Below are 12,722 nucleotides of genomic sequence, written 5' to 3'. Positions count from 1 at the left end.
GTCTATAGATGTTTTGGAGGACAGGTGGGTGACTGAGCAGCCGATCAGCCGTCTTCCGACCTTGGTGGACTCGGCGAGGATCGCTGGATTTAGGGTTAGTGATTTGATGGACCCAAAGGGGGGCTGCTGGAGGGAGGGATTGATTCGGGAGGTGTTTGGGGAACAGCTGGCAGTGATGATCATGGACCTTCCGATTCCTATGCAGGAGGTGCCAGATAGGTTAGTCTGGTGGCCGATGGGCCGAGCACAGGTGCGAGCCAGGAATCTCCACACTTTGACCAGTAGGGTGTCAGACCGGCAGATTGAGGGCAAATAGATATGGCGGTTACGGTGTCATCCGCGGGTGGCGCTCTTCCTCTGGAAGGTGGCATGGGGATGCCTACCGACCACGGGTATGCTAGCCAGACGGGGCATGCGGATTTCTCAGTGCTGTGATCGGTGTTCAGGTATCGAGGAGACCATTGACCATGTTCTATTACAGTGTCCCAGGGCTAGAGAGATATGGAGCAGGTCTCCTGTTCTGTTACCCCAATCGGTGGAGTCGGTTCAGGATCTGATGCACGTGTTGAGAGCCTCTATGCGGAGCCCTTGTTCTGTTGAGGCGGGCATCATGATGGCACGCTTGACTTATCATATTTGGCTGGATAGGAATGCTGGTCTATTTGAGGGTAGAAGGTGGTCCTCGAGGATGGTGGTGGATCGAGCTATGCTATATGCAGGGGAGATTACCGCGGCTACTGCGTGGTTCACTTCTGGGATGGCTAGGGACATCTGGGGTACTCTTTCCACTGCTACAGCGCCCAGGTTCGCCCTTGTTTCTTGGGTACCCCCACCCCTTGGTCATCTCAAGGTGAATTTTGATGGTAGTCGGTCGGTGGATGGTGTCTCTGGAGGTATGAGATTTGTGATCAGAGACGGGAGGGGCAGATTGATAGCCGCTAGTGGCCGTCGCATACCAGGGCTTACCGTTATTGGAGCAGAGCTGAGGGCTGCTTGGGAGGGCTTATCCTACGCGAGGAGGGTCCTCGGCGCCATCCGGGTGCATCTCGAGGGAGACTCTTCGGTAGTGATCGATTGGATCCAGGGGGTGGACAGGTTCGGTGACGGTCATCCACTCATCTGTGAGACTAGGAGACTGGTTCAGGAGATGGGTGACTCTCATGCTACACATGTGTACCGGGAGGCGAACAGAGCTGCTGACTGGGTCGCCTCCTACGTTGCCAGGCACTCCGGAGAGTTTCTTTGGACATCAGCAGCTGATAGTCCCATTCCGTTGTTCTCTTTACTTTCTTTTGATATGGCTGGATGTACTCAAGTTAGAGTTATATGAACTGTCGTTTTTACCAAAAAAAAAAAAAGAGGTACGTTCCTTCCAAAGTTCCAATTGCTTCGTGGCTTTTATTTTAATATATATTTTTTTTATTTGCGGTGGTGCAAGCGGCAAGTTCAATACGCGGGCGTCGATTAAATCAAGGAACCGCATACTCTATGCCTGGATAGTTCTATGTGGATATGCTTTCCTTCTATCAGTATTGAGATGGCGCTGGGATGACGTACTCACACGTGGATGGCCTAGTGAAATTTTCCACGGATTGGAAAGGGCACACGAAAACTTGCAACCTGCATCGAATATTTTCTGATGAAAGGAAGGCTCAGTGGAGGTTGCTACGTGGATAGAGTTTTGCCCCTCCCCTCCTCTCCTTTTTTTTTTCACCCAAAAAAAAAGAAAATTCAGTTTTTAAGTTTTAGATTGTCCTGTTGCCTAAAGTTCACCAAAAAAATCAGTGCATTGAGAAGTTCAATATAAGTAGCTTGTCAAAAAAAAGTCTGACGACGGAACAGTGCTCTGGGGAAACTTCTAACGGATAGTTTCCTGCCGGAGAACTCTCCGTCGGTGTCGACGCCGGCCTAGGCGAAGTGGTCTCCGGCGTCGCGGGAGGCCGGTCGTCCATCCGGGTGGCGGGACTAGCGACGGGACCTGCTAACAGCTCGACGGAACAGGGTCTACTTAAAGTCTTCTTCCTTGCAGGGCGCCCTATGGATCGGAGGGGGAAGCAATCGACGAGGACGACAACGGAGGGAGCGGCGAGAGGCAATGGTAAGAGTTCTGGAGCCTGGACGAGGCCAGGGCCGTGGGTGACTCAATGGCCCACGGCCGCGGAGATCGAGCGGCTGAGCCGCTGCTTTCCGGAGGTGTTGCATCCTCCGGAGGAGCCGATCGCGGCGGCCCGGCTCGAGTGGGAAGGGCGGGCAGCGGTGGTCCGGAGCTTCGGCCGCCGTGTCCCAGCCGAGTGGGTGGCGAAGGAAGTCGCCGCCCGGACTAAGCTGACAGAGGTGGTGGCCGTCCCGCTTGCGGACGGCTACCTCGCCCTGAGGTTCCGGTCGATGGAGGACCGGGACCGGGCGCTGAGCGAGGGCCCGTGGGTGGTGGCCGGGCAACTACTCGCCATGACCCCCTGGGTGCCGGATTTTGAACCCGGTGAGGAGGCCGTGCAGACGGCAACGGTGTGGCTCCGCCTGCCTCGCCTGCCGCCGGAATATTGGTCGACGTCGACCATCTTCTACATAGCTGCTCGGGCGGGCCAGCCGGTTGCTGTGGACAGCTTCACAGAACAGCGGCAGGCGATGGGCTTCGCCCGGGTGAGGGTGGTGGTTGACACCACCAAACCTTTGCTGCCGGGAGTGCTGATCCAGGGGAAGACGAAGGTGCGATGGCAGCCCTTCGTCTTCGAAAATGCCCCGGTGTGCTCCCGGTGTGGGCATATGGGCCACCAGGTAGCGGCTTGCCGCTCTCCGGCGACCGCTAGCGCCGAGGGGGGCTCGGGTTCGGCTTCGGCTTCGGCCTCGGCGGCGGCGGTGGACCCAGGGGGCGGGTCTGCCCAGCCAGCTCCGGGCGTCGGGGAGAACGCACAGGGACCGATCTACGGTCCCTGGATGGTGGCGACACGGCAACGAGTCCCGCGGGAGAATCGGCCGCCGTGGCCGGGGAAGACGACCGAGGCGCACCCGGGGCCCGGGTTGCCCTCGACTCGGCCGCTGTCTCCGGCAGCTCGACCAACTGCGCCGGTGTCCCCGACGGACACCGATGGCTGGCAGAAGCCGGCGAAGGTGGCTCGCCGCCGGTCCCCACTAGCCGTTGGGGGGGATGGCCACCCGGATACCTCCCTCGGCCCCTTCATGGTGGACTCGGCCGATGACCTCCTGGCCGAGTCTGGGGACTCGGGGCTGAGTCGACGACTCGGCAAGGCTCCGATCAGGGCCGATCCCGAGCCTAGCCGGGCTGCCGCGGCCCGGGCCAAAACCCAGAAGCGGCCCAGGCCGCAGGCGGGCCTTGGCCCACCTGGGGGTACCGGGCGGGGGGCCCAGCTGGCCCTTGTACCTGTGGGCCGAGGGAACCCAACCGGGCCCCCCCAGCGCTACCGGGCCCACGAGGCCGGGCGCCGGGGTCGCAGGTCGGTGGGGGCGGGCCGGGGCGCGATCCGCGACGCGGGCGCGGCCCACGCAGTCGGCGCAACCCGCGCTGTTGGCGCGCTCTGCCCCAGCAGCATGCCGGAGTCTGGGGACGCGCCGAGCGCGCTGAAAGCGCCCGGTGCTGAGGTCGTGCGGGCCCAGGATTTGCTGGGCCCGTGCGATGATGCGCGCGGCCAAGGGGCCGCGCGGTCTGCCGAGGAATCGCGGGCGCTGGGCCCTCAGGCCCAGCCCGCGGTTGGTTCTTTGGGCCACGCCTCTTTAGGCCCACAGGCCCACTCATATACGCGCCTGGAGGGTCGGTCTGGACTTGCGTGGCAAGGCCCGAGCGAGGAACTAGCCGGGCCTTTCCGGTTTAGGCGTCCTCATCAGGGAGCAGATTTGGAGCTGGGTCCCCCCGCACACGACGATCATCTCACTTTGGGTGTGACGAGTGGGGCTCAGCCTGGGGACGTGCGGGTGGGCATTTACCATGATGGAGTCTTTCGGTTTGGCCCTTGGCCTCCGACTGGAGATGAGCAGCGGGAGGATGCACCCAGTGGGAGCGAGGCCAGGGACCACATCGTGCCGCCTTCGTAGGGGGGTCAGGCCGTACCAATGGTGATGGGAGGGGACACGGACCACACGACTGCTGTGCAGCACATTAGGGCGGCAGTCATGCAGGTCGCATCTGCTGAGCAGTGGGAGGGCCCAGGTAGCACGCTTGAGGCTGGCCCCGCGGCCCAGGGGGAGGATGGGTCAGAGGCCGACTACGTGGACTGTGATCCATGAGGATCCTAGCCTGAAATTGTAGGGGGGCGGCCAAGCCGTCCTTCATGTCATCCTTCAAACGGTTAGTGCAAGTTCATTGTCCGGAGATCTGCTTCATCAGCGAGACCCGGCTATCTGGTGAGGGGCTTGTACGTTTGAGACGGCGCTTGGGGAGGGACTGGGAGTCATACGCAGTCGATTCCCGAGGGCTGTCGGGAGGTATCCTGCTACTGTGGAGGCGAGGGGTGGCGACCTTTGATGTCTTCCACAACTGCCCCCAACAGGTAGTTATGGTTGCTTCGGCACCGGATGTTGCGCCATGGGTTTTGTGTGGGGTGTATGCGAGCACGGATTATAGGGTCAGGAGAGTCCTTTGGCAGGAGATCGCCAGCCTTACCGCCCAGGGTGTCCCGACAGTTGTAGTTGGCGACTTTAATTGCATATTGAGTTCGAGCGACAAGAGGGGTGGGGCAGCCTTTATGGATAGAGCGGACAGAAGGGAGTTTCGCGATTTTGTGTCGCGTACTGGCCTGGTGGACTATGGGTTCTCTGGACCTCAGTTTACTTGGTGCAATAATCAGCTCGGCAGTGCTAGGGTTTGGGAGCGTCTAGATAGGGCCTTTGCATCCCCGGACTGGATCCTCTGTTTTCCTACATGCAGGGTTAGTCACCTACCTCGGATCGCCTCAGACCATTGCCCCCTGCTGATTTCCACATCATCGGGACCTAGTCATCATAGCCCCTTCTGTTTTGAGAAGGTTTGGCTATCATACCCCCAGTCTTGGGACATTGTCCGTGAGGCATGGCGCATCCCGGTGCGTGGAGATGCTATGCACCGGGTGTCGCGCAAACTAGAACTGGCCAAGAGGCGCCTTCGGCGGTGGAACCGTGAGACTGTGGGTGACATCTTCCGGAGAGTAGAGGGGGTAGAGACTGCGATCTCTGAGTTGCAGCGGAAAGAAGATCTAGAAGGTGAGCTCTCGGTGGATGATATGGGTGATCTCCGAGGGCTTCTAGCGACCCACCACTCACTACTACGGCAGCACGAGATCTTCTGGCGACAGAAATCTCGGGTTCAGTGGGTACATGAGGGTGACCGCAATACTAGTTTCTTCCACTAGTCTACGATTATCCATAGGCAGCGGAGCACTATCCACTCGCTGCGAGACGGGTCTGGACATCGGGTGGAAGGTGAGCCTGCCATTCGCCAGGTTTTGTTGGACTTCTTCCGTGACAGATGGACGGCGGATGAGGAGTCCGGCGACAGAGACCATCCCTTGAGGGTGGATGCGAGAATCGAGGATATTGAGAACGCAGCCCTGGTCCGACCAGTGTCCGCACAGGAGGTTCAGGAGGCAGTCTGGGCTTTGGCTCCAGACAAGGCTCCGGGTCCGGACGGGTTCCCCCCGTTCTTTTTCCGACAGTATTGGGGTATCATTCGGACAGCAGTGGTAGAGGCTATTCAGTGCTTCTTCTCTCAGGAGAGGATGCCGGATGACTGGAAGGCTACCTTCATCACACTCATTCTGAAGCGTCAGGGGGCGGCGGAGCCTGGCCATTTCAGACCCATTAGTTTGTGCACAACCTTGTATAAGGTTGTGGCCAGAATAATGGTCCGTAGGATGAAGCCCTTACTGCCTGGCATTATCAGTCAGGAGCAGGGGGCTTTTATAGCCGGCAGAAACATCTCCCATAATGTTCTGTTGGCCCAGGAGATGATGTGGGATCTGCAGCGAGCATCGAAGCGACGTAGCTTGATGGCTATTAAGCTGGATATGGAGAGAGCTTACGACAGGATCAGCTGGAGATTTCTTCAGCAGGCACTCGAGGTGTACGGCTTCCACAGACAGTGGATCGGTTGGATCATGGGGTGTGTCAGGGGTCCAAGGTTTTCTATCTTGGTCAACGGCACACCTTCCCCTTTCTTCGAGTCCACCATGGGGCTGCGTCAGGAATGTCCTCTATCACCTTATTTGTTTATTCTTTGTGCTGACATTTTGTCTCGTGATTTGCAGAGGGTGTGTGCCCGCAGAGAGCTCGAGGCCTATGTTCCCGCCACGGGGGCTAGTCCTCTTTCCCACTTACTTTTCGCTGATGATTGCCTTCTTTTGGCCAGGGCGCGGGTTTCTGATGCACGGGTCCTTCGGAGGGTAGTGGCGGACTATTGCGCGGCGTCAGGTCAGAGAGTTAACTTCCACAAGTCAGTAGTTCACTTCAGCCCGAGTACGGAGAGCAGGGTCAGACAGGAGATCCGAGGGATTCTACAGATACCTCAGCAGGAGGAGACATTGACCTACCTGGGAGTTCCTATCACAGGTCGCAGACTGCGGGTGGCAGAGTGCTCCTACCTGGTGCAGCGGGTGGAGTGCAGGTTGGAGGGATGGAGAGCGGCCTCCCTGTCTATGATGGGAAGACTGACTTTGATCAGATCAGTGTTGGGGTCCATGCCAGTATACCTCATGGCCAACACCGTGGTTCCGAAGTCGACCCTGCTGAGGGTCGAGCGACTGCTGCGATGTTTCCTGTGGGGGTCATACGGCGGAGGCCACGGGGTGCACTTGGTGGCCTGGGAGCATGTCTGTCGGCCTACCAGTGAGGGCGGCCTCGGGGTGCAGTCCCTACTGGAGCGGCGCGAGCTTTTCATTGCTCGGCATGCAGCTCGGTTTTTGTTAGAGCCACACGGGCTGTGGAGTCAGGTGATGGCGGCCAGATATGGCCGTGGGGGCTCAGAGGCGGCACGGAGAGCGCGACGAGTCTCCTTCATGTGGCGTGAGATTGGGAGGTATTTGCCGACGGTGTCAGCAAATACCAGGTGGCTGATTGGCGATGGGCGGAGTATTGATGTGACTGCGGACCCATGGGTGGATACTGTTCCACTGAGGTGTTGGCCGACCATGATTGATGCCGAGGCAGTGGAGGGGTTGCGGGTCTTCGATCTTCTTGCCCCAGGAGAGTCAGCATGGGATGACGCTAGGTTATGTCAGCTGTTCGGAGGATACCTAGCTGAGAGGATCCGGTCCCTTCCGGTGCCAGGTTGCGGGGGGCCTGATGTCAGGGTTTGGGGCACCTCTTGCCGGTCCAGGGTCAGTCTGAGAGATCTCGCCGATGTTATCCTGCAGGAGCATGAGCCGGGGCAGGACTACACTTGGATCTGGAGGTCTGGGCTCCACCCGAGGGCGGCACTTTTCTTATGGAAGGTGGCATGGGATCGCCTCCCGACGAGAGCAGTGCTGAGCAGGCGAGGTTGGGGGATCCCTGCGGAGTGCGGGACATGTAGTGTTGAGGAGTCGATCGACCACGTGCTCTTCCAGTGTACGTGGGCGAGGTCGGCATGGCTGTGGGCAGGGTTCCCGCAGGAGGTTTGGCGTGGGAGGCCTCAGTTTGTACAGATGATGCAGCAGTGGCTGGCCCGGCCCCGGACAAGTCAGGAGGCTATTCGAGCGACCTGCACAGCACATCAGATCTGGCTGGCGAGGAACGCCCGCACCTTCGGTGAGCGCAGGGTGTCACCGAGGTTCGTTGCGGAGTTCGCGCGAGTCCAGGCATTGGAGATCAAACTTTCTTCAGATGGACCTCTGATAGCTCGGGTCACCTGGGGTTCCCTCTCTGCTCCGGCAGCTCCTCAGCAGGTGTTTTTCACCTGGGAACCCCCACCCCCGAGTTTCCTCAAGGTCAACTTCGACGGATCGGTCATGGATGGAGGTGCGCGAGGAGGTGTGGGTTTTGTAATACGGGATCCGCACTCCAGAGTGGTGGCAGCAGGAGGCTGTCAGGTTTTCGGTACGTCGGTGCCCGGGGCAGAGCTACGAGCTGCCTGGGCGAGTCTTCGTTATGCGAGGCAGGTACTGCAGGCTGACGCGATTGTCTTGGAGGGCGACTCAGCCACAGTTATTAGTTGGATCCAGGAGGAGCTGAGGGGTGAGGGCTCAGACCATCCCTTGGTTCGGGATATAGGGACGATATGTGGGGTTGGGGTGGCCATCCAGGCCAAACATGTATTCAGAGAAGCTAATGGGGCAGCCGACTGGGTGGCTGCCTTCGCGGCTCATCATTCAGGGTACACTTTTTGGATGGGGGAGGGGAAGCTGCCACTGGCTCTTCGTGAGTTAGTCTTTTTTAACTTTATTGGGTGTATTCACACACGTACTGTATGAAAACCCGTTTTTAGCAAAAAAAAAAAAAAAAAAAAAAATGTAAAGATAGAGAGCCCGTTCAGACCATCAACAACTGATTGCCTACTATGAAGAGAGCGCAAAATGCCTAATAATTTTCAAATGGAGCAAGCATGAAAAATCTAATTAGGGGAGAGGGGAGAAAAGGAGGGAGGGAAGTAGAGAGGTTGGATCAAGCCTCTTCAAAGGAAAAATTATAAAGAGAGAGAAACTTAAGACGATGGGACTTGTAGTAGGTAAATCTAGCCAATGATGGCTTGTTCTGACCGGTAGCCAAATGTGATAGTTGAAAGAGAGAGATAAAGGAGAGGGGAGGAGAGAGAGAGAAAACAAGGAGCGAAAAATAATTACATCTGGCTCACTAAAAGAGGGAGGGAGAAGCATAGGGAGAGGAAGAGAGAGAAAAAAGTGGCAGCCAGAGGGATAATGAAAGAAATACAAAAGAGAAAAAAAGAGAGGGACTTTGTAGTTGACTGGAGTTAGCCTACCAATGAAGATGGGTTTTTTTATAGAGGTCTTACAACTCATGGAATCTTGGTCAATGCATGTAATGGCAATGGACATACCTATCCCATCTATAGTTTCAATAATGATGTTATTCTCTTCTAATATATGTTCGCTGTAATTCTCATTAATTGTTATAATTATTATAATGGTTGTTACATATCTAGAAGTATGCTATTTCAAATTATTTTTTAATTTTTAAAATATGCTTGTCACAATGATCATTATAGAAATATAAGTAAAAGATTAATAATGAAAACTGATGATATATATTATTGGCCTATCGGATATAACACTATGCTACTCAAAGCACCTAGGAAAAAAAAAGCTTCTTAAAGAACAAAAACTCTCTCCCATTTCAATTGTAGAATGGCATACTATTTGACATAAATCAATCATGTCGGTCGAGGACCTAATATAAACACCAATTAAATCAGGCAATAGTAGTGGAAGAAAAAATTCAGAAGAGAAAAATAAATGTCTTCGAAAAAAAGTAAAGGCCAAAATAATGAGTTCATCTCTTCTCTTATAAAGAGTCCATGCAACTTTCTAACCTCTCTAAAAATTCTCCCAACCTCTCTTCATTTAACTCACTCCCTTTCTTTACACACACTCTCTCCCACTAAAAGATGAAAATATATACCATTACCTCTCACTAAAAGATAAACTCTTGTATATTGAGTTAAGACTTGACTTAACATGATAATCTGATTGGAGAAAAGAAATATTTTTTTCAAATCGCTCAACTTGAATTTCTCAAAAAATAATTAGAAGAAGAAGGAATATTGCGAAAGTAGGATTTAAATTTACTTTTCTTTCAATTAAATCATCCACAAAAAAATAAAGTACAAAGCCACTATTTATAATGGTGAGGTTTGCCCTTACATAATTTGGGTCGAATTTTTTTCTAATCCTAGTAAAACTCTCTTTCCTAAGATAGAGATCTCTAGAAATCTTTTAGAAAAAGCTAAAATTTTGGAGAAAATAGATTTTGACTTCTACATCAACTCTTTCTTCTGTTGCTTTGTTTGATTCTTCTTGGAAAGAGAGCTACGCATGGTCAAAGTTTTATCCAAAAAGAAAATTTTCGATTTGACCGGTCCATTTTGGAAAATGATAAAATTTTGGCCGATCCAACCTCTAGGAGATTAGATCAAAATGGTAGATCTTGAAAAAATACCCAATTTAAAAAAAAATAAGATCATCTCAATCGAGCTTCGTATGACTAGTTATTGTCTTCTAAAATTTGGGATATGACTTGCATTTCCGATGTGGCGTATCTTGCTCATGAACCCTATCCAATCCTGCTCGTAGTGGCCAAAGTAGTCAACATCAAGTCTAAGGATCCTCATGAATCAGGGCAGCCCCTATTTAAAAGATTTAGCTACCACTAAATTAGAATTGAAGGTAAAAAAATGTCTGCTTCCTTCGTCTCACGGTTGAACCATCTGGTTTTGCTTGGAGATAGTTTCTGGTCAAGCTCTTCTTCATTTATGAGCCTCAGCAAACCACTTGTTCTGCTCCTGCATCTGAACTTTATGGTAATGATGCTCGTTGATATCCTTCCTCATCGATGACTGATGACCCAAAAATTGATTTAAAGATTAATTTTGATGATCACAAAACCTTGAAGTATAATTACTAATGTTTGTGTTGCAAGAAGAAAGATAATTTATTTTGCAAGGAACATAGCAAGATTGGAAGAATACAAGAAGGCCTCCAAAGCTCTCAAGAAAAGTTGGAAGAAAGCTACAATTTATTGGCCCAAGTTTCAAGTTTAAAGAATTCAAGTTGGAGGAGCAAATTTAAAGAAAAATTCAAAAGAATAGTCCTCGAGTCGACTCCTGGAAGTTTAGAGTCGACTCTGGCACTCTAGAGTTTCAAGAAACAGTGCTCGAGTCGACTCCGATACTCTACGAGTCGACTCCGACTGAGAACAAACAAAAAGACAGAGAGTTGATTTTCAGCGCTACAGTGATCTCGAGTCGACTCCAACTTCAGTGCTACAGTGCGGAGTCGACTCCCAGCTACAGTGCCGGCAGACTACTATTCACGAGTCGACTCCTATTTCAGCCGAGTCGACTCCTGCTTCAGCCGAGTCGACTCTAGCACGCTGGGAGGCATAACGGCTAGTTTTTTCTTGATTCCAACTGCTCTATTTTTGTCTCTAACGGCTAGATTTTTGTTTCCACTCCCTCTAAAGCTATAAAATCAAGAGGAGAGCTAGGGAAGAATGCATGGAAGTGGGAGAAAACATTTAGGGAAGAGATTTGAAAGAGATTACAAGGGAAATCTCCCATAAGCACAAAAGGGCCATTCAAAGTAAAATAGAGAGAAGAAGAGCATCCAAGTGAATCCCAAAGCTTCCTCTCCATCCGTGTGCTGCCTCGGAGATCCTCTACTTCGTGCAAAATCAGAAGAGGGGCAAGTGAAGAAGAAGCCGAGTTCCTCCATCTACAAATTAGTTTGAGGGCTTCTTCTCTTTTCTTTACCTATTTACATTTGCTATATTTGCTTATTTGAGAAGCTTGTATTTGATTTAAACTCTTGTTCTAATATCTTGTAACTTGATTCAATCAAGGGATTGAATCAAGGGGATAAGGTTTGTTGGTGAGCCAAAGGGAAAAACCAACGTTGTAAGGTTGTGGTTGGTGAGCCTTTGGGGAAAACCAACTGGGTTGATTGTGAACCCGGAAAACAATCATTGTAAGGTTGTGGTTGGTGAGCCTTTGGGAAAACCAACTGGGTTGGATTGTGAGCCCGTGAAAACAATCGGTTGGTTCTAGTCGGTCAGCCTGTGAAAACCGACCGAGTTCGTTGTGATCTCGCAAAACAACAAGTTGGGTTCTGAGCTTGTAAAACAACCGACTGTAATCTAAGGGATTATAGTGAAATTCCCAAGAGGTCTTGGGGAGTGGATGTAGGTGCTGGGGTGCACCGAACCACTATACATCTTTGTGTTTGTGATGCCTTATCTCTTGTATTTCATGCCTTCCATTCATGCTTGATTGTGTAATATCTCTAGCTTTGTTTTCTATAGAGTTATAAGTGATTTGCTTAGCTTCCACTCCATTCTTACCATACACATAGATTAAGATTGATCATACAACTATAAGTTAATTTTAGATCAATTGCACCCTAAAGCCATAGTATAATTGCTCTAGCTTAATCTTCCACTGCTTTACTTGTAATTGCCTAGAGCTTAAGTAAATAAAATCCTATTATTCTGCTGCAGTCTATTCAAAGTAAAAATTAGGGAACATAATTTTTAGAAAACCCAATTCACCCCCCCTCTTGGGTTGTCACCTTGGGCAACAAGTGGTATCAGAGCAGGTGCTCTAAGATTAATTATTGATCTCACGATCAAAAGCCAAAGATCATGACAACTCAAATAGATAGTCTTCTAGAAGAGAGACAATTAATTGATAGGCCTCCACTATTTAATGGCATAGACTACATATATTGGAAAGCACGCATGCGCATTTTTATTCAATCACAAAACTACTACTTATGGAATATCATAATAAATGACCTTCACACACTCTCTCAAACTATTAATGAAAAAGACTTAGCACAATTGAATGCTAATGCTATGAACATACTATATTGTGCTATCCATGAAACTATATTTAATAAGATTTCTGCATGCTTATCTGCTAAAGAAATCTGGGATACTTTAGAAATTATTTATGATGAATCTCAACTTAGCTCACATGTGCTTCAATTACATACTAATAGTGAGACTGCAGAATCTCCCACATCAGCCGAGTCGACTCCCAGTTTGTCCGAGTCGACTCCTAGAGGAAAACAGTCTGAAAGGCAGAGACT

The 12,722-nt window shown here is 51.5% G+C and overlaps 1 protein-coding gene across 1 annotated transcript in view; it reads left to right on the top strand.

Annotated features, from left to right (window-relative positions):
- The first annotated feature begins 4,065 nt into the window (after positions 1–4,065).
- The window catches only part of LOC120104997, a 50,162-nt gene continuing 41,505 nt past the window's right edge, over positions 4,066–12,722 (top strand). The window contains exons 1-3 of the mRNA XM_039117014.1: positions 4,066–4,205; positions 4,262–5,296; positions 5,456–7,847. Of these exons, the coding sequence (XP_038972942.1) occupies positions 4,066–4,205; positions 4,262–5,296; positions 5,456–7,847 (3,567 nt within the window). The remainder of the gene's footprint in view (positions 4,206–4,261; positions 5,297–5,455; positions 7,848–12,722) is intronic.

The sequence above is a fragment of the Phoenix dactylifera genome, unplaced genomic scaffold (assembly GCF_009389715.1).
Source record: "Phoenix dactylifera cultivar Barhee BC4 unplaced genomic scaffold, palm_55x_up_171113_PBpolish2nd_filt_p 000162F, whole genome shotgun sequence".
NCBI lineage: Eukaryota > Viridiplantae > Streptophyta > Magnoliopsida > Arecales > Arecaceae > Phoenix > Phoenix dactylifera.
The sequence above is the reverse complement of the archived record's forward strand: the minus strand, read 5'-3'. Positions and strand labels throughout refer to the sequence as shown.